Raw genomic sequence first — 21,203 nt, 5'->3', positions numbered from 1 at the left:
TAATTATCACAGTTGGGTGCCTCTCGAACCAAATATGAACTCAGAACCAGCCTCTCACTGGACTGGCTATAAAACCTCTTCTCTGGAAAGAGCTTTTAAAGCATGGGGAGAGTGGGAGGCACAAGCACGATCCTGCTATCAGACGGTCTGCATTTTGAGGGAAGAGAGACAACAGGGATTAATGGGAGAACACAAGAATCACTTAAGAGGGCACTGGATACTACAATACAGGAAGTGCAATTGCACCAGGGCTCCTCTTGATACATCGGGAACGTCAAATATTCGCTTACTGAAGTAGGAGCGTGCGCATTTAGTCATAGAATGCATACTGACTTTAAATGATAAAAATAAAATAGATAGGCTTAAAACAATAAGCATTTCTGCTATTCAAGCTTACAGCTATACAGTTTTGTTTCACACTAAGAATACATGATAAGTGGCTGTATGTAAACAACAATGCATATTTAAACTGAGCTTTCCAACAAGAATAAGCATGGAATCACAAGTTCCCATAATGTTACGAACATCCTTTATTAGAAAAGACAAAGGCCCTAAGTTTAATGGTTTTCTGGTGAGTAAAACCATTTTTCCATTTCTAAATATAGGCATCTGAAGACCAGTATTTAGTAATAGATTTAATTTAAACTGACATATTTAAATCAATATTTTTGTTATATGTCTGGCTAATTTTATGATGTTTTTTAACTTGAATGTCCATAGAGCCCTTACCCATTTTGAAAACCAGCCAAAAGTATTTGTTGTATTTTAAATAAAATGTTAACAAATTAAAAAATATTGCATGGTGCTAAAAGTAGGAACCTTATGTACACCTTTATTGTGTATTACTATTGATTTTTCCCATAAAAACATTAAACTGATAGAAAAAATAAGAATCCCAACGAAATAAAGTTGGCACAGTGCTTCCTGAGTATTGCTTCTGGTTGAGTTTGTTTTACTCTGGGCCACGGAGCATTGTCTGACCTGCTATTACTTTCAAAGCATGATCTTTAGCTCCAGAAGAGGTAAAAAAAAGTTTCTTGAAGGCATAAACGTTCGTTTTTTTCCATCCTTCAGTTAAATATGGCATGGTTCCTGAAGGCTGGAACTCAGCACAATGTTGAACACGAGTGCAAGTTAGTTAACACGCCAGAGCGGGACGAGTGATTTACTGCCATCCTAATAAATCACAATTGCGAGCACTCACACTTCTCAGGATACATATAATTGTGATTTTTTTTAACTCTTGACTCATGATCGTCTCTCTACACTTTCTGAAAACACTGCAAATCCTACCACATTCTGAGAGCACACACACAGACTTCTTATGATGCAGGGGGAGGAGAATGTACAATCCTTCTACCAATCTCTCTGTTTTCCTTTTTCAAATCCCAATTCTGCAACACATTAACTGACAAAATTTAACAGACCATAAAAGACAAAGGCACCTCTTTCACACTTCATTCTGACAGGTACTTAACATTATCAAAAGAATTGTGTTCATTTTTGAACAGCCTTTAAGTATTTGCGTTGTTGGTTTATTTTTTCTCCCTTGTTCACAATTACAAACCGGACAGAGACAAAACCAGTTGGAAACGGTGCTCGTGTGGCTATAATTTTAATTTGTTAATAATTTGATTGGTCTTTCTTCCAAGAAAAGGAAAGTAAATGAAATACGTACATGACCAGTATTGCATGTAAAAGATGTTTTTGGAACTCAGTGTGATAGCAATAGGTTCACAGAGCTGTGGAGAAAAAACTCAAATATTTTATTGAAAAGTTTTGCTTAGAAGAAATTTCTCTGATGTCACAACTCATTTATCAATTTTTCAATATGAATTAAAGATACTCCTCAACAGAGCCTACCTGAGTATCTATATGCCAAGGAATATTACTGCTATTCACGGTACATCAGTGCTTTAATGGGGACATGACTGCTGTTTGACACATTGCACCTGTAACATGAGTTCTGTTCTATTTTCTTTTTGTCTTAAAATATTATGAAGACTGCAGTCTGCACTCCAGCATATGCGGATGCAAATTTAAATTAAGCAAAATTAAATTAGAATAGTAAGAAAAACAGAAGAAAAAAAGCCTGTTACTGAAAATGTTGCGCTTTGTTAAAAAATATCTCTTCTCTGTGTATGGGAAGTAATGTGCAAGAATCTGTGGAAAACAGAAATCTTTCTGGCTTTGTGCATTCACCGTCCTGATGAACAGCGTGCTTTGAAATCTCAATAAATACAGAATACATTTGGCTCTGAAAGACAATTACTTTAAATGAGACGATGGTCATTTTTTAACAAATGTTAGCATACAAACCAAATCAACAAGAAGGGGTGAACACAGGTATATTTAAAGGCCATATGAAGATCCCCGTTTCAGGAAAATGTTACAGAAAAAATCATTCTACTTTAAAACACATTTAAAAGTTTAATAATCAGATTAGCAAGATTTCTGTGTCTTCTATGGTGAGGAAAATGTTAAAAAATGACAAACTAAAGTCCAACAGCTTTGCAGCTTATTAGTCATTCTTGCATGAGTCACGACATCGGTTACCTCTTCCTCAAGGGTGCTATGCTGCAACCCGAGACGTGCAGTGTCATAGTTCACGCTAAACTCCCATCAGAACTGAATTCAGTTCAGATTCTCTTCAGTATAAAACAAGAAAGGATAAAATAAACTTAAAAGCTCTTTGACAGAAGCCAAAATATTCTAAGAGCCAAGCAAACACCAATGTGCTGTCACAAAAAAATGATTAAATATTTTATAAAAGACACAAGATTCTTTTGGTGTTACTCATTTTCAGCAAGAAAGCATTTCCACATGAACAGAAACACATGAGTTCACCAATTTAATCAAATCCACGACACTGGACCAAGTGCAAAACTGGAAAATCAAAAAGTTTATATTTCCAGTGGTCACTTCAAAACACCCTCCACTGAAAAATGGAAAAAGCTTTATACAAAATATATATTTAAAGCAGTTATTTATGAAAACAGAAACCTACAATCAATGCTGTAAGCCTTTTTTTTGCAAAATAAACAGGACTCTATAGAAAACTTTGGATATTGCTCTAGAAAAACAGCCTGTTCTTCAAAGTTTTCATACACTTCTCCAATTTGAAATTAATGTTTAATTATCCTATTATACAGACTTATGCTGAAAACAAAAGCACTACCTAGAAGCAGGTTTTACTGAGTTTTGTCAAGTATCTGTCATTAATTAAGTTCATACACAGCAATATCAAAATGAAACAAATGTGCTTCCTTGAATATAAACGTCCAGGCCACAGATGTGTCCTGCTGATAAACCCAATACAAATTTCTTTCCCTCTCAATTGAACAACAGTTGCTTCTTAGGTGCCAGTTGTAAAGTAATATATGCTCTTGAGTGCTTAGCTTTGTTTTCGATATGACAAAGTCAAAGGTGATTTGGAGTACACAGTTTCTATGTGACTAGAAAAAAAACTTTCACTCCACACGTTAACACGTTAACATTTCTGAATGTTCTGCTACATTCAGAAAACATCCAATCGTGTCAGAAAGCAATTTTGCATGCTTCCTGATATTTTGAAATGTAAAAAGAGCACTTTACTCCAGCTTAGATACGTGGAATTCAAAAATAAGCTTGACGTACTTTTTTCAAACCAAAAGCCCAAACTGGGTGTCTGTAAATTACAAGTCATGTTTCAACATCTGACAAATGCCAGTGTATCCCATTTCCGTGTCTCCACAGGTCTGTCTTCCAGACATCTTCAATTATCAGTCCCTTCACTTAGTTCACAGAAAATACAAACTATAAATTCCAAACACACTTTAACCCAAAAGAAATAGTCTTTTACACAAGTTTATTTTTAATCTTCATAATTACTATCATTATGAGGATATAATCATAATATTATATACCAAAATAGTTACAATTAAACACACTATGCCATTATTAAAAACTCTTCGTTATTAAATTACCAACAAGAAACAATGCCATTCTTTTACAAACCCCATTCCATTAAGCTACTTCACCAAGACCATTTCCCACATCAACAGAGATACTGTATTCTTATTGCTTTTACTTCATCGCAGATGAATTATTATGATACTTTTCCACACAATAATAGTTACTGTACAATAATACGTGAAACCACAGATAATGTTATTAAGGACATCAATACAAAACACCTTGTAAAGATTTTACTGGAGAACACCATATCCCCAAGCTATTACATTTCACAAATTGTCAATCACATTTCTTTGTTAAATCAAAATGCTAACATACTAACAAGTTGTCAGTGGAACAAATTGGAACAAATATCAATAGAACAAATGTGATTTTGATAGATCGACAGGAAGTTAACCCCACTTTGCAGAGAACCAATATATCCTACCTAACAAGTCATGAGGCCTGTCGGGGCTTTTTAGGATGAGTCAATAATTGCATTCTATTAAATTACTTCCTAATCATGGTTCTTAAATAAATGCTTTTCAGAAAGCGAGTGGCAGGTTACAGTCCTTGAGTCATATATGTTGAAATAATTTCAGCAAGACCCATTTGATATTGAAAGAAACTTAATAAATACTATGCAACACTTCAAATTTAGGACACCGTGAAAAATAATATCTTAAAAAAAAATGCAAGAAATATTCTCAAACACCAACCTATCACACTTAACAGCCAATATGAAACAATGTCCATGTTCTTGTATGAACTACCTGTGATGAGCACAGTTCTCCCTGACCATGCTGCAGACACAACAGCTTTTACACTGTATAGCTTTCAGAGTGGGGTCATATCACTGCTGTAGCCTGCTCAAGGAGCTGAGCCCTGTTATACAAATACAAAAGCATTGCAGAAACTGCGGGAAAGCATTTTTTAAAGTAATTATCATTCTATGTCTGAATTCAGTTAATCAGTAATAGACATTCAAAATTTCTTAGAGCTACAGGTCAGGTTTTATCCGAGATTTTGAGTCAAAGTGATACCTGTAGCTGACCTGTTTATACCAATCACTAGAAAAGTAAGATTTTTTGCAGCAGTATTCCCTTGGTTTACCTGTAATGCAAGGATGTTGCAGTATGACATCACTACAGGCTCCAGATGTTGCATAACTTTATTGTTAATACCTAACATTCAGAGCACAAAGAATAATGCATATTCCATCAGCTCATTACCTAAACTACCACTGCTGCCTTCTGCTCCAACTAGTATTGAAACATGACAACACCATCAGACACAGCAACAAATCAAATGGCCTCCTTTTGGTTTTATAAATCAAATTATATAATTCATTAAAACGTTTAATATGAATTCCTGTTTAAAGCTGGAGCTACAAAACATGGAAAGCCCATTTACAGTACAAAATGTGATGAACAACTTCCGTCTGGCCTAAGGGTGGTTTCCAGCTTCAGTGTAAAAGATTCTCAAATGCTTCTCACGTGTTAAAACTCTTGTACCTTTTACACATGCCCAGTAGTTCTGCACTGAACCCTGGATTTTTCCAGCAGGTTTATAGTTTTAGAAAAGCATACCCTGAAGGAATGAGGCTACAGACACCGAGCTGGGAACAGATGAATTCAAAATCAGTTTTTCAGTAGTACTTGAGGAATATTAGTCATAGACCTGTATCCACAAACTGAAGAAATACAAATGTAATGCCAATTCTTAAAAGGGGGCCAAACCCAAACTTGTTACTTTACTGTTATTGGTAACATTATGAAGATGATTAATCTAAGATAGAAGAATAAGACAGCCAAAAAGAATCAAGAATTCTTTGAACAAGTAACAGGGATAATTGATAACATTAAAAGCCATGGGATATGATAGTTTAAACATTAAAAGTCACTGGAATTATATCGAATGCATATGGATGAAATACTGGTTAATGAACTGGATAGGGGTCATTATGCGATTAAGATTCTAGTAAGAGTTCGCAATCTCGTTAAATATGCAAATGATACAAACACTGGGTGAATGGCAGACAAAAACAACAGTACTATAAATCGGAAAAAATCTGACCAAACCATGGATTAGTCCAATTAAATGTAATGTTGTAAGTGCAAATCGATCCACACAGGATGTACATCATACATTATACACAGTATATGCATACAGTATATTACAAGGGGTGAATCTGAGCTGCAGGTGGTGACACACTGAAACTGATCAGGGTGGTTATGTAGATTACTTCATGTTTTCCACAGGCCATTGTGGAAAAGCAATAAGAAAGCATCGAATGCTTGGGCACACAGCAAAACGGCAGGAGTTTACTAAGAGCTCATTTAGAATATTGTGTACAGTTTTGGTCGCCATTCCAAAAAAAGGCTGCACACTGAGACAGTATTAAAAGAACACTTTGCATTCACAGACTGGTTAAAGAAACCTCCTCTTAGTCTCACAGAGAGTGAGACTAAGAGGAGGTTTGATCCAAGTACATGAAATGCTAAGGGACAGTCAACCCTGGAGACTACTTCAGATTCAGTGGTAAACCTTGGATATGGGGTCACAACTGACAACTGGAACTGGAAAGACTATAGGAAATAGTTCTTTATATGAACAGTTGTGAATGAGGTCCAAGCTCTGGACTCTTTAAAAAAACTGATGGGTGAAATTTTAGATTTACGTAGCTATGAAACTAGCAAACACACAAGAGGGGTAAGGTTGCTTCTCATTTTGCAACCTCTATTTTGTTCCTGTGTCCTAATGATTATTTGGCAAGGGAAAATATGACATGAGATGACATGAGAGAAAGGCTTTAGGGCCTGTAAGAACACATGCACAGTCGTAAAATAAAGAAAAAAAGAAATGTTTACATATACGCATGTAATAGCATTTTAGCTCCATGTGTCTGTCTATGCATATTTACATAAAATCAGTTTATGCAAATATACATAAAATCAGTCCTCACGCACCTGGCACTGGCTTGTGTTCAAGAGTCTGCAGCTTGCGAATCCTGAAATGGCTTATACTGCTGTGCAGTGGGACTGTTTTTCCATCTCTGGTGTTTGAAGAGCACTGTAAAATTATGCCAGGCTACAGCATTCACATCAAAGGAGAACCTATATGAGAGACATTGGGCAATTTTCTTTAGTGGATGCGTTCTCTGTACCTTTAGGCCCACAGTTGATTTCTGCCATGGGCACAAGAGTCAGAGCAGGGGGAGTTCGGGTAAAGACTGAGCTTCTTTCAGAGCTGCAAGTCGTAACAGTTACTGTAATGTGCACATCACCCGCATAACAACTGCCACCAACCCCTCACCTCTCATGGTAAGTGCAATGAATCCTTTAATCACTGAAATGCTGTGCATAGGATCCTAATGAAGTGCGTTGCTGTGCCCCCTATTGCTGCAAAAAAGAAGCAATAAATATACCATTCCTCTCTTTATGGAACATACAATAAACAAAACACCTTTTTTAAGCAAAGCACTTTTTCCTTCTATTTGCTATGTTAGCATTTTCAGAGAGTATCTTGTGCTAGATAACTATCCTTTAATCATTATAGGCCCTTCATTTTATGAATCCACTTGTAATAAAATATATGATAATTCAAAAACTGCAGAGCAAGCAATTGAAAAATGCTATCTGTATACTAAATAGAAGAATTTATACATGGCAGGATATTAAAAATTAATGGTTTATATACCATGACATAGCAGTCAAGCTTGTACATATATAATAACACTGATAACATTTCTATTGATCTGACATTACTGTGTGCACAAGGACACAAAATGTGATAATTCTGGGATATACATTCTCACATTTAGAACACATAAAGGGAATTCCTATACTGATGGACGCAAGCACAAATAATACATAGCATTTTGATATTGCGTGATTTAAATGTATGTACTTACCTACTGTACATACCTATCACACTATCAATAAGCTATGAGCTACAGACAGCTTTTCCAGCCTCTGTTTACATAAACATTACTAGCAACCAAATCAAATAAGACTCCTGTCATTTGTATCCATTCTTACAGTATGTTCTAAAAAGCTATTTTTAATTTATCTAAACCATGTATTTATTTCCTTTGGCTTTGCATAGAGTTAAACAGTCATCAAAAGTCCCTTTTTGGCTCATGATCATTATTTTTAACTGTTTCAGTATTTTACACAGGTGTCTTCAATTACATGTTGAATTCAATTTTTCTGTAAAAAGGCTGTATCTTTTATACTTTAATCCTTTCCACTTCACCCATTTCAATATGAAATTCGGATTTATAAAATTATATGATGTGCATTAAAGAAGAACAGTACGATAAAATATATATATATATTGTTAACGCTGACTTTGTCATTCAGAAAATCCCAGGAGCATTAGAAGAGTTTTCCTTAACAGTTCATCAACAAGTGATTATTTGAAATTGTTAGTCTGCCAAATGTTGTCTCCATATATTATAATCCCTCCTGAGGTAGCTGGGCAAGACTGGCCAAAAAACTGAGTCTTATGAAGGCAGTTTAGAAGATCGGAACTCATTAAAGCCCACTGCATAACACTCACTAAACAGGCTATAATATCCCCATTACACTGAGCACTGGGAGTACTCCACACTAATCTGTCCTCATAAATAAGTCCACAAGCTTAGTCCATTTGTCTTGGATGTACATTTCAAATCAGTGGAGAATATCGCGTAACTTCTCTGGCATCTGCCTTGGTTTTCTCAGACACTACAAAAATATCCTTTAGGAGCCCTAAGTAGTGCCCTTTCATTCACGAGGTTAAAAATATGAAATAAATCTCATGTAGTATCTTATTATCCCGGCTTTAGAAAACAATAATAAAAAGCAGCTGGAGACTTGTGTTTTTTCTATTAATAAGCGTGTATGGTATTGCAAAGGACATACTAAACTAAAACACCCATCACAAACAATCAAAGAGGTTAAGGGGACATAAGACTGTGAATTGAGAATGAGATGATTTATGACATTTTTCAGTGGTAAAGCACAGAAACAGGGTAGAAGCCAAGCAATCTCTGTCTTTACAAAGGTCAGAAACAGAGAAAACAAGAGTGACAGTATGGCGAAGACACCAAATGGTATATTTTCAAATTAAAAAATAACCAAAACCATGAGATTTCATATTACTAAACAGAAATATCAATTTAAGAGCTGAGTTTCCACATATCTGCCGGTCAAGGGGTGAGTATATCTTTATAGGCACTGTGTTCGCCTTACGTTTATACAGCAGAAAAGCCCCTTACAGTGTCAGCTGACAAACTGCCAGCAGCAACTGTATACGCTGAGCAAACTACTGTAGGAGGTTTGTACGGCTCCTGTCAGGACAAACCAAAGCCATCCACTCCGTCACACAAACACAACTATAAAGCACCACGCACCCACCGATGAAAGGACTTTCAAATATCTTTGGAACACAGAAATGACATGGCGTGTTAACTGATGTGGGGTGTAGGTAAGCTACTTGTTCCTGTTACTGAGTGGAGACACCAGACAAGAGAGCAGAACTAAAGCTATGTGTCCAAAACTGCAAACTTATGGTTTACAAATAAAAATCTTCTACTGAAAAAAGACAAGAGGGTTTTCTCCCTCTGTGTAGCCATATTCATAGGTTTATTTGCTTAATAATTATATCCTCAGGTTGAGTCCTCGGTAAACCTTTGAACTAATTAGGTTGCTTGAAAACAACCACAGCATCATCTGTTGTTGGCACAGTGTGGTACAGTTATTCAGGCTGGGTAGCATGATCATAGGCTTTCCAACAAGTTGGTGTCTTATTAGACTGCCCACTGTTACCCCAGCTATGATGGTTTAAGTTAAGAGCTGTAGTCTAAACAAATCTCCTTAAATCTCCTCAAGGACGTTATTCCCCGGTGACATTTTAGTGGCTGCATTTGTGTTCCATTACCTAACAAGAATTTCACCAATGTGCTAAATCAGAAAATAAAATACACTGGCACATCTGTTTTAAAAACTCTCCAGGGTGTGTAAATCTGAATTACAAAGGCTTTATTCACTTGTTTATTGTATGAATAAGGTGTGTGCGTGCAGCACAGTAAATAAATCCTACGCGAAAAACGTGTTTTCATCTTACTTTGATGTCGGGTTTCATGCTTTTAGCAGTCACTTTATCGACACATGTTATAGTGCTGCAAAAAAATAATTCCGAGTACAAATGTTCATCCAGCGAGAGGCTACAGAGGCCAACGTATGGACGTGATGCACTGATGTAGGACAGCGCTTCGCTTAGCCTAGGTCATTGCGTGACAATAGTATATCAGACGTGCACGGGCTTGTGGGCTGTTTTTCAAGCACCACACCTTCCTGTGTTTTTTGACACGGACAGTTTTGGTTGACACAACACCACGTCAAATCGCCTTTCAATCGCTGACTCTCTCTTCAGTCGACTTCACGTCCTGTATAGTCACTGTACTGCACACCAGAACGCAACTTTCAAACCCACTACTAAAAGCTGGAGTTCTTGAGACTGGACGCGTTGATTACGCCTGAATTAACCAACTGCCAGTTATTAACCAAATAATTTATGCAACAAATATCAAAACTGAAAATAAGCAAATTACCTCTATTTTTTTCGGTTCTTTTTATGAAATAAATAACGCGCACAACACAATCAGGTGTGTTGTTTCATTTATCTGAACAGAATTTATACACGTCAGGAAAATAAGCAATTTTAAAAATACAATCACTTTTTCCATAAGAATTGTATACAATTTCTAAAATGCATTATCTTTGGAGATTTCAGATAATTGTTTTATACAGATAAAAATAATAAACTAGGGTTTTCTCATTTTAAGTGTAGCTCCACGGTTAATGTTTGGTCCACTGAAATCGGTACAGGTTTCTGCACGTACGTGAAACGGCAAAGAAAATAATTATAAATAAAGTATTAGCAATATCATAGTACGTAATTTTGTATATATTGTACTCAAGCATATATTAATGGAAGCATACGGACTCGAGTGAAAAAAGGTTGTCTATCTCTACTTCTGAAAACAACTAAATAAAACACTAGTCTTTGCAAGTAGAGTTGGCAATCACCACATTCTTAGAAGACGAATATTAGCTTTTTAAATCCTAAATAATCGCTGCACATTAGAAAAAATACCCATTCACACCTGGGAGGTGTTGAGTTACTGAACCATTAACCCTTTCCTCACACAACAAACACCCCCTCATAATACCTGTAGATTGTATGCGACTGGGAGAGCCTATATCCACGCAAGACTAAAAATAGACACATTCGTGAAGATGCCATCATGACGTCTTTTATTACTTATAAATGATGTACATTATTCATTTTATACATGTTATACATGATCTTTATTGTAAATGCAATTCAAATAAATGAGTGTTCCTTAATTATTGTGTATTCGGACAACCGTTCATACAAGCTTGCCCACTGTTACCCTCATTACTCGACCCATTGATTAAAAAAAGTATAATTTCAAAAATACAATATATGCAGCTCTGCACCAAAACCTTATACTAATTCCCTCTCAGACGCATCAGTGAAACTATGGAGGTATTTACATTCTTCAGAGACCTTTTTTGACTTGAAAATGGCAGGAATTTCTATACTTGTCAGGCTAGTTCCGGCTTGTATTTGCCGACTAGACAACATTTAAATAGATCTCCGAATTACTGTCACAATTGTATTACTATTAGCGTTAACGTAGTCGTTTTTCCAATGCTTTTCGTTTTATTTCGTTGTTTTCAGACATTCAGAAATAATAAAATAAACGTGATTTAATCAATTTAATACTAAAGTTTCTAAAACAGCTAAGTGTAAAGAAAACTAGTCAAAGAAACCGCGAGTTTTGTTGGGGTTTTTTTCCTGTAATGTGTATCAGTAAAATTAAACGTTTATCGTGAATGTAATCGACTCGCACGTTTCTTAAAGCAGGCCTGTTGAGGACTAGCTCAACAGAGAAACTACTTGCACTCAGGGAACAACGACAAAACAAAATTTTATCACATAATCTTAAACTACCAGATTTACTATGTCAAATGATGACGTGCTCGTGTGACTAAAGAAACAACAATAGAAATCGAGCGTTAAACCGCTTCTACATTTGACACAGTGGTGATCCTCTCCTGCATCCCTGAGCCGCATGTTCGGACCAAGCTGGTCAAGTGACCTGATACACCTTTATAACACTAAAGGTGATGTTGTTGCAACTGTATCAAATAACTGAAATATCAATGGACCCTTATCATATAATTCTTCAGCAATTACCGCACCTGGTCCTCCGGCCCCTAAGAAAACGGTGCGTGATCTGAGACAGTGTAATTTGCGTATTTATTCGGTGGAAATGGTTATCCTCCCTATAATCTCGGTGATCGGTCGTTTACCGGGACGCCCTGTCAATAAGGTAGCAGGACATCGGGCAAAAGAAACGAGATATCACAGAAACCCCTTGATAGCATCGATTATATCATTATTCAGCGTGTTGGTGTGTAAAGCACAATACATTGGAAAGTTTATACACTGCACTATATGAAATTATCAGTAACTCCATTTTTGACAAATGAGAGGCCACATATTAACACGCATATTAAAATATTTAAAGCCCTTCCCTTTTTCTCTAATTCTTTGTTGTCTGTTGCGCCTAAGAGGCGACTGTGACAGAGGCTGAGATCTGTGCTAACCAGCTATCGATCGCAGCGAAACGAGACGCTGTGCGCAAGACTAAAAGGGGGAGACCCGAGACAGAGGGTAAGGGGTGCAATGAAGGAAGCGTGTGGTTCTGCGATTTCCATTTAAAAATAAAAAGGGCTGCGAACAAGCCAATTTATGTCCTTGAATCGGAGCGCAGCGCCGGTCATGCTGATGTGCCGCCTGCAGCCGGCTCTGCATGTTAAACACCGCAGCTCGGATTCCGGGCGCCGATCAGAACAAAGAGGCGGCGGTAGGAGCCGAGGCTCCGCTCTGACCCGGAGGAAGCCAGCCGAACCACGTCTACCGAATCTAATGCTGTCCCGCTGAAGCTCAGTGACAAAGGCTTATGATGGTGCATTTGACAACACCGTTTTCCACGAAAAGGAAAAAAAAAAGTCAAGACGCTCGAAATGAACCGATTAATCTCACTGAAAACGTCAACCCACCCAAATCAAATGCGAATTGCACGACGGCAAAACAGTCCCAAGTCTCCCTATAGTGCGTGAATTCAAATTGTTTTAATAAAAAAAAACACTTATAATTAATGGGCGTATACATTTGTGCGTTTATATACACATGTATGAACGAGTACATTGTGGATTATAACGCCGTGTGGCGTTTCGAAATTCAGGTTGCACAATTTAAAACTTATTTTGGGGCGTTTCAATTTTTAATGAGTATGGTGCATCCACGTAGCCTCCAAATTAGGTCAAACAGATTTTTCGTGTAAACGTAATTGAATCTAAGACGACGTTGTTTTGTACTGAAATAACTGTATAATTGTTTTAACTGTTTACTTGAAAATCTATCAATGAAAATGGTACAGAAAATCCCGGAAACCTCAAAATCCCTATTTGCTTGGTTGAATGAAAAAAAAGTTATCTCGTTTTGTTTTAGGCGTGTGCAACCCCTTTTCACAGTGTCCTCGCCCAGTTTCCTAATAAATCCCATTAGGGTCAAGTCATTTGCAAAGGAAGGCCTATTCGTCGCTGTTGATGGTGTAAACATGTCTTTTTACTAATTATGTTTAAATTTGTTCTCTTTATTTGGTGGAAGCGACCTTCCCCGCGTACAGCCCACCAACACACAGGAATGAAAAGGGCGATGTCCCAGCCCCTGTGAAAAATGAGTTAAGATCACTCGAGTGTTTATATCAATTGAATTTACGTGCAATCACAAAACATTTCTACAAACTGCACAGCTATTAACTATATCATTATAAGTGGGCTGTTAAATGAATTAGGGCGCCGCATTAAAGCTAGTAGTTCCCTATTCATTTGATGCTGCTTAACTTAATTAGCCTCTGTTAAGTTTTAATTGGTTGATAAATTCACTCGTGAACATTCTGGGTCCATTCTTCTGCAATTTGAGAATCCGTGGAGGTATGAACGTCTTGAAAGGACTTTATGACACGAGCGTTATCATCATCCAGTCTGTTGTAACATATGCGATTACATTTTTATAACGAAAAAAAAGAATAAATCAGGTCGGACGTAAGGTCTTAAAATATCAGATAAGATATAAAATTATACACCCGCCAATTAAATTCCTTTAGGAGTCTGATTAATCGATGGGATGTCGTGTGGCGAGAACACACGTTGAGAATAAAATACTTCGCCCGTTTTGTGACAAACTTTTCTCTCCGACGCACACGTAAGAATCGCATTTTTTTTCGGTAATAAAAAGATGATAACCGGTAGCAGTCAGAGACCAACCGAGGTGCTTCTCTAGACGCAGGAGACGCTGCAGTCCGACGAATAAATCCCATTAGTACCGGCACGAGCGCGTACGTGGGATATTGACTGTTGATAAGATTAGACTGTGGAACCCCAACTGCGCCGATTTTAAGAAATTCCCCTAATCGCAACAATTTGGTCATTAAAACGTGAGATAATCCCCTTTTATGTTACCCCCACCACCCACCAAAAAAAAAGGGAGGAAAAACAATCCACTTGATCCAATCAGATTAGTCCGAGTAATAACAAAAGTAAACCGAGATACCGGGGCAGGAAAGAAACACCCTGAGGGCAAACCGGTGGGACCCCACAGAGAAACTGAGCCTCCAACAGACAGAAATGTGTCCGTGTTGATCGACTTGAAAGCCGAGATAACGAACGGGGGGAAATATTTACTTTATTTTCCTTCAGTTTACAGTTTGCAGTTAAACAGTTGTTTTCACTGTAACTTTATATCGGTTCCCCTTGTACAAACCGGGAGAAACGCAAGACTATGTAAAAGTCACAGAAGAGCGGGGGGGTTGAATTTTACTTTTTCGATTCCCACTTTTGTTTCTCAAAATCCACCATCTGTCTTGCTAAGAAAAGGGGTCTGCTGGCCTCCTTTGAACCTCAGTCATTATTTTTCACACCACACTCTTTCAACAGTTCTTTCCAACTTTTACCTGCAGCAGATACTTTTGAATTTGGATGCAAAATATTTCTTTCGCCTGTCTGGCTGCCTCGTGTTTGCCGAGGTCCGCTGTATTAAATTCCTCCAGTTGGGGCCCCACGAACTTCGACTTGCGAAAGTAAACCTGCACAGATCTCAGAGCGTCTCCGCTTAAGCAAAATGCCGCTTCATCGCGGATTGTTAATAAGCAAAGTCTCGATACAACGAAGAAACAAGCCTAACATTGTGTTCCGGAATTGTGCCAGGATCATAAATCTTACAACCTCACATGAAGTCCTTTTTTATACTCCCTAGAATCATTTGGAACGCTAACCTGAATTGCTTGTATAAAAAAGTAATTATTTAAATTTTTAAAACGACATGTAAGGCAATACTGATTGGAGTTTTGGGTTGCTGCAGCTGGGATAATGCGCATAATAGTTGTATTTCAGTTCCTTGTCACCTTTATCGTAAAATACAAGCTTCTAGACGGTTTGTTGCATGTAAATCGTGAATATTTGTTGCATTTTCACACCGAATGTTAACGTGCATTCGTGTGTAATTTGACCACATATGAAAAACCGTCCTGTGTGAGTGTGTGTGCTTTTCCACAGCCCTGTAGGGTGAGATGTGACATCACTGTCACAGTCCCTGGTAAAAAACACTTAACTATTAAGGGAAACACAGCAGGCATGCAACCAATTCATCATTCTTTCATTAAGATTGCAAATGAGGTTACCTTCTTTGTTGTTATTCTGGGGCTTTGTCTTTTCCCAGGGTGCCATGGGCTTGTCGTCCTCCTGTCCCTCAATCAAGGACTTATCGTTGGGAATATACCAGGTGGCATGCTGCTCCGCCATGAGAGAGTCAAGGTCAATAGTGCTCATGGTATTTTTGTTACTGTCCGTGCCACAGTTGGCCAGCTCATTGTCTCCATTCTGACTGCTGCAGTCAGCCTTCTTGTTTTTCATGGCCAGAGGCTGATCTTCTGATATGCTGAACTGTTGCCGCTGCAGCTGAATCTGTGCCTGGAGGATCTCTAAAGGGTGAATCTCATCCTGCGTGGATGTGCTGGATGGCGTGCGGACCTGCTCCATGCCAGGTGTACTAGGATGGCCACCCCCACTGCTGCTGAGCCCATAGCTGTCTGGGGTAGAGGTAGTGTTATTTAGAATACTTAGACCCATTTGCTTCTGCCCGTTCATCAGCCCGTGGTCACCTCGCTGGATTTTGGGGGAGCTTGTGACTAGGGGGCTCCGGTTAGGTTTTGAGACATTGTTGTCCGAGCTGGAGGACACCTCGTCTTCATTACCGCCGTAGCTGGTGCTGACGTCGTCGGGAAAGTCCACATGCGGGGAGCCTCCGTCGGACTTGGTGACGCTTTGAATCCCGCTGTCCAAGGAGGACATGAGATCCGGCTGGTCGCTGAGCAGCAGGTCACCCCCCTTCCCCCAGGAAGGGGACGTGAGGGGTTTTTCGTGGGGTGTCCCACCACCCCGCTCCCCAGCGCTGGCAGGCGGGCCCTGCTGACCCGGACTTACTACCGGATTGCCACTGTCAGAGGAAAAAAAAATTCCCGGGCTCACATGCCCACTGTCCCTTTTTCTCCTCCCCCGCCCTCTCCCACTCCCTGTCGTCGGTTTCCCCTCGCTCCCCGGGGTAGCGTCCATGTTGTAGTTTGGGGAGAGGGTGGTGGTGGTGTCCCCCTGAACCGGCTGGCTCGTGCCACTTTGACCTGTAGGCTTACTGTTACTATTCCCGGTGCCAGGCATCTGGCCACTCTGAGCAGCATTGCTCTGAAAATACTCACTGCTGCCATTTCCACTTGTGCTGCCGCTAGTTATGTCCTGCTCTGTTTGACTCAGTTTTCTCTTGCCCTCATTCTGGCTCTTCTTGTTAAATGTTACATTGAGGTTTGGGGCCCCCAGACTGGCAATCATATTCTGGCACGCAGTGGAAAGAGCTGCCAGGCAACTCTGACCAAACATGTTGTCTTTCGAGCTGCTTTTACTAAAGGAACCAAGAGAGAGGGCCCCCAGTTTGCTGACTGAGGAGCGCTGACCCGGAGGGAATTCTGGCTGGGGAGGGTAATTTCCTGGGGAAGCACTCACCCCTGGGGTGCTGCTGTGGGGTGGTCCTTGTCGGTTTGACCCTCCAAAAGGAAAACTAGGCTGCGCCCCCATGGGGGGTGCGGGGAAATCAGGGGCTCTCCGGTCAGAGGGTGCGTTTGGAAGCCCTACTCCTGCACCGGGAGACTGCATCTGCGAAAGGCCGCCCATGTTGTTTCCAAACTGTGAGTGCATGCTCGGAGAATGCAGGGCCTGTACGTGTCCGTCTCCTGGCATCCTCATCGGCTCCTGCATGCCCATTCCGTTCACCCCAGGCCGGAACAGCATGTTCGAGCCATTCTGCTGCAGCCCCATCTCGTGAGGGCTGGCCTCCCCCGGGACACTGGAGCCGCCCATCCTCCGCGGCAGCATTTCTCCTGGCTGATGGGGCCCTGGAAACCAGGTATTCTCCTGAGGCATGTGGGGGTTCTGGGAATCAAAGCTGGCCATCCTTCCACCCTCCCTTTCGAAATTTGGCTGAGGCATATTTCCCACTTGGCCCCCATGCACCATGCTGCTTTGACTGACATCCCCATGGTGACCCAACTGCTGGAGATTAGGCTGTCTCATTCTTTGCTGTTGGTTTCTGGAGGCCATTTGTTTAATCATCATAGCTGCATTTTGGCGCTGCTGCATGGACTGCTGATCCGGGCCTGCGTGTTGGAGAGGGGGGCCTGGTGGGAACCCTTCTGGAACAGGAGGAGTGAACTCCCCAGGAAGACCAGGGTAGGCAGATGGAGACAGGTGATTCTCCATGCCTGGAGGGTTGTGCAAGTTGCTGTTCCAGGTACCACAGTTCTCAGCATTATGATTATTTGGAAAATCAAACCTGGGCCTTTTTGCCACATTCAGATAGGGGGAGTCAAAGTGTTGCAGTCTTTGATTTGGGGGCTGCTGAGGGGGTTGTTGCTGCATATTAAACATAGGGTCCCCATAAGGATGCATATTTCTGTTCTCCAGTCTATGAATGGGGTATTCAAACTGGTTGTGCTGGCCGGGCATCATCACTCCGTTTTCCTGCATGTTAGGGTTGGCCGTGCTCGACTCGGATTGAGGTGGCCTAGGAAGAGCTGGAGGACAAGAGTTCTGCCTGGCAAGCAAGCCAGCCTGCTGCTGCTGCTGCATCAAAGGGTGCCTGGCGTTGACACCGGGCTCCATGCCCACAGACATCTTCCGTCCATTTCCAAATCTTTCAAAGAACACGCCATGCTGCTGCTGGTGGTGGACTTTGGCAATCCCTGGCATGCCTGGTGCTCTTGGCATGGCAGGGTTGGCAGGGAAGCTGCTACCAGCCACTTGCCTGCCGGGCCCATAGTGGGGGTGCTGGGATTCTGACTCAGACGGAGAAAACCCTGGCACATCAAAGTGTCCTGAAGGGGTCTCGCTGGGGTAACTGTATTCCAAATTTTCTCCACCCCCCTGGGGAGGCATTCTCCTCTGCTCCAGGCTGTGGGCATCGGAGGAGCTGGAGGACGGAAGCCCATGGAAGGAGGCAGCCCGGTTCGGAGACTGATCCAGGGGGAGGCAGGGGGCTGGGACCGCGTGGCTGCTGTTCTGGGCGCTGTGGTGCTGGAACTCTGGCATGTTGCTCGAACGCTGCTGCTGCTGCCCAAAGCCCTCCCCCGTCTGGTTTTCAGCGATGGGCTCAAAGCCTTCTGCAAAGTTCTGCTGGGGCCCGATCGCGCTGCCGTTATAGCCCATGAGGCGACCCCCGTGTAGACAGGACCCAGTAGGGTCCGGGCTGCTGAAGTTGCCCCCGAAATGAGGATGGTGCTGGTGAGCGTGAGGGTGGTGGCCGTGAGGGTGGCCGTGGTGAGGTTGCTGGTTATTGAAGAAGCCGTGCATCGGCGGCGGCGGCTGCAGCCCTCCTGCGTGCATTTCAGAGTGGCCCCTCGGGTGGAAGCTGTATTGCTCCCCGTTGAGATTCATGTTTAGTCCCAGAATCGGAGGCTCGTTTAAAGCCCCCATCGCATGTTCCACAGCTCCAGGCGGCCCCGCGGCATGGAAAGCCGGACTTTTGTAGTGGGAGCTCATGTTCAGTCGAGGCTGGTTTAAGTTTCTCTCTCCTTGGCCAGCGTTTCTACTGTTAATCTGAGGCTCAAACTGCTCCAGCACAAACATACTTCTCCGCGATCAATCCCTCATGACAGCCAGCTCTCCCCGCTACGGCTGGTCTAGCACAGTCTCCCGCTCTCTCTCTCTCGATTTTTCGAATTACGAGTAAAAGAGGGGACAAACGAAATTAAAAAATAATAAATAAAACAAAAGGCAAAAAAGATGGAGTTCAAATAATCCAAATATCAAATGTCCTTGTATATAAAATACACAATCCTAATTGAAAAGCTTAATATAAAACTCACCCCCGAAGTTCACATTTTGCGGCGTGGTGACTTTAGTATTGCTCAAGTGGACGTAAACTCTTGTCCCCCGATATTGTTTTAAAAGGGGGCAAAGAGTCCAGCGAGCGTCCGTGCAGCGCTCTTAAAAACAATCACAAATATCCACGGTCTTTCCCCGTAACTTGAAGTTCATAAGCTGTACGATTCCTGATCCCTACGTTTTACTGTGCATTACGCAAACTTTGCATCGCCAGGAAAATAAAAAAATAAAGTATTTTTTAATTATCACAATGGATTAAAAAGGAGTCTTCTGCGATTTCGTATTCCCAATATATTATGCACATCCCCCGTTCTCCACAAAAGTTAGAAAACAAAGAAATCCTTTCTTTTCAGCCTTACGAAGCTAAAGTGACAGGTAGCAAAACTGGCAGACGAACAAGAAGAAACACCTACTGTAAATGTCCCCCTTTTTAAAAAAAAAAGTCTTACTCCAGGTGATGTCAGTGTCCTAGCTGTCTGTATCTCGGGTCTGAGTCAAAGGTTCCTCGATACTTTGTCCCATCCCTTTCTCATTTCTCCACAATTCAAGAGCACTGAAACGTGGTGCAATAAAAAAACCGTCTGTATTATATTTTTTTTCCTTTACCAATGTGATTCAACTGCTTTTTAGCATTTAGCGACTTATGATATTGTCAGTCTTTTTTCCGTCGATGAGCAACCATCCAGAAGAAGAGCTAGAAATCCGCTGTCACCCAGAAAACCAAAACGCACGGATCTTCCCTTCAGCCCCAGAGCGCAGATCACATTATCGGGGCTCTGTTACGCCGGTCATCTGCTCCTTGTCATTAGCGGAGCTGTAGTGTGAAGCCCCTCTCTTTTTTTTTCTTTTCTCTGGACTCGGATGTATCCCCTCCAGGAGGAGGAATTCGGTGTGAGATCAGACTCTCTCTCGCTAGCACTGTGAGATCACCGTGTTACAGAAGCAGCAACAAGTTTTGCATTTCGGCAATCAATTTCAGCCATTAGCTTCTCGCCAATCGCAGCCTCCTATGCACAGCCAGCGAGGGAGGGACTAACTCTTAAGGTGGTCTAAAGTCGCTCAAGCAATCCTCCGACAACTTCAGTCTTTTCACATTGTGTCTTTAAAGAAACTTTGCCATCTTTCCTGTTTTGAGGGCAAATCAGATGTTGGATTTTGTTTTTCAGTGTTTTTTTTTAATTGGAACCTTGTGCATGAAGTTTTAATCATACATGACATGTTTATCTACATGATCCGTTTCATTTGTATAGCCCGTCCTTTTATTGGAAAATAAATTCTAGTATAAACTATATTTCCACATAGTTCCTGTTTTCAGCATAAACCCCGACTAACGAAACACTGTTAGGAGACCTTACTCCTCATGATCAAGAATATTTCTTTTTTGATGTCTCCAGTGTACCAAGGAGCAGTGTGGTGACTTTCACACATATGGAGTATAATGACCGTCGTGCCCTTTGTTTTGCTAATGTAATTTAAACAATAGATTACCATTTTCTTTATAGATTAAGTACGTAATTTGCATAATTCTGTTTGCCTTTTAAATTATTCGGAGCGCCGCGCATTTTATACCGTATTGAGCTCCGAAGTAACAATCGATTGAGGACGCAAAAGTTTTTCAGTTTATATATATAGAACAAGGGCATCATGTAACGCGTGTCTTCGTGTGTGATTAAAATATTAAACGTGCATTTCAGATTT

At 40.8% G+C, this 21,203-nt stretch overlaps 1 protein-coding gene across 2 annotated transcripts in view; it reads right to left on the bottom strand.

Moving 5' to 3' along the window:
- Nucleotides 1-20,461, bottom strand: part of mn1a (meningioma 1a) — a 36,390-nt gene extending 15,929 nt beyond the window's left edge. For both annotated transcript variants that reach the window (XR_001480697.2, XM_006640279.3), the window contains exon 1: nt 15,758-20,461. Coding sequence is in view for 1 of the 2 variants with exons in the window: in XM_006640279.3 (XP_006640342.2) it covers nt 15,758-19,247 (3,490 nt within the window). In the remaining variant the exon portion in view is untranslated. The remainder of the gene's footprint in view (nt 1-15,757) is intronic.
- Between the last annotated feature and the right edge of the window lie 742 nt (nt 20,462-21,203).

The sequence above is a fragment of the Lepisosteus oculatus genome, chromosome 22 (assembly GCF_040954835.1).
Source record: "Lepisosteus oculatus isolate fLepOcu1 chromosome 22, fLepOcu1.hap2, whole genome shotgun sequence".
NCBI classification, from domain to species: Eukaryota; Metazoa; Chordata; class Actinopteri; order Semionotiformes; family Lepisosteidae; genus Lepisosteus; species Lepisosteus oculatus.
This window is presented reverse-complemented; position numbering and strand designations above follow the sequence as displayed.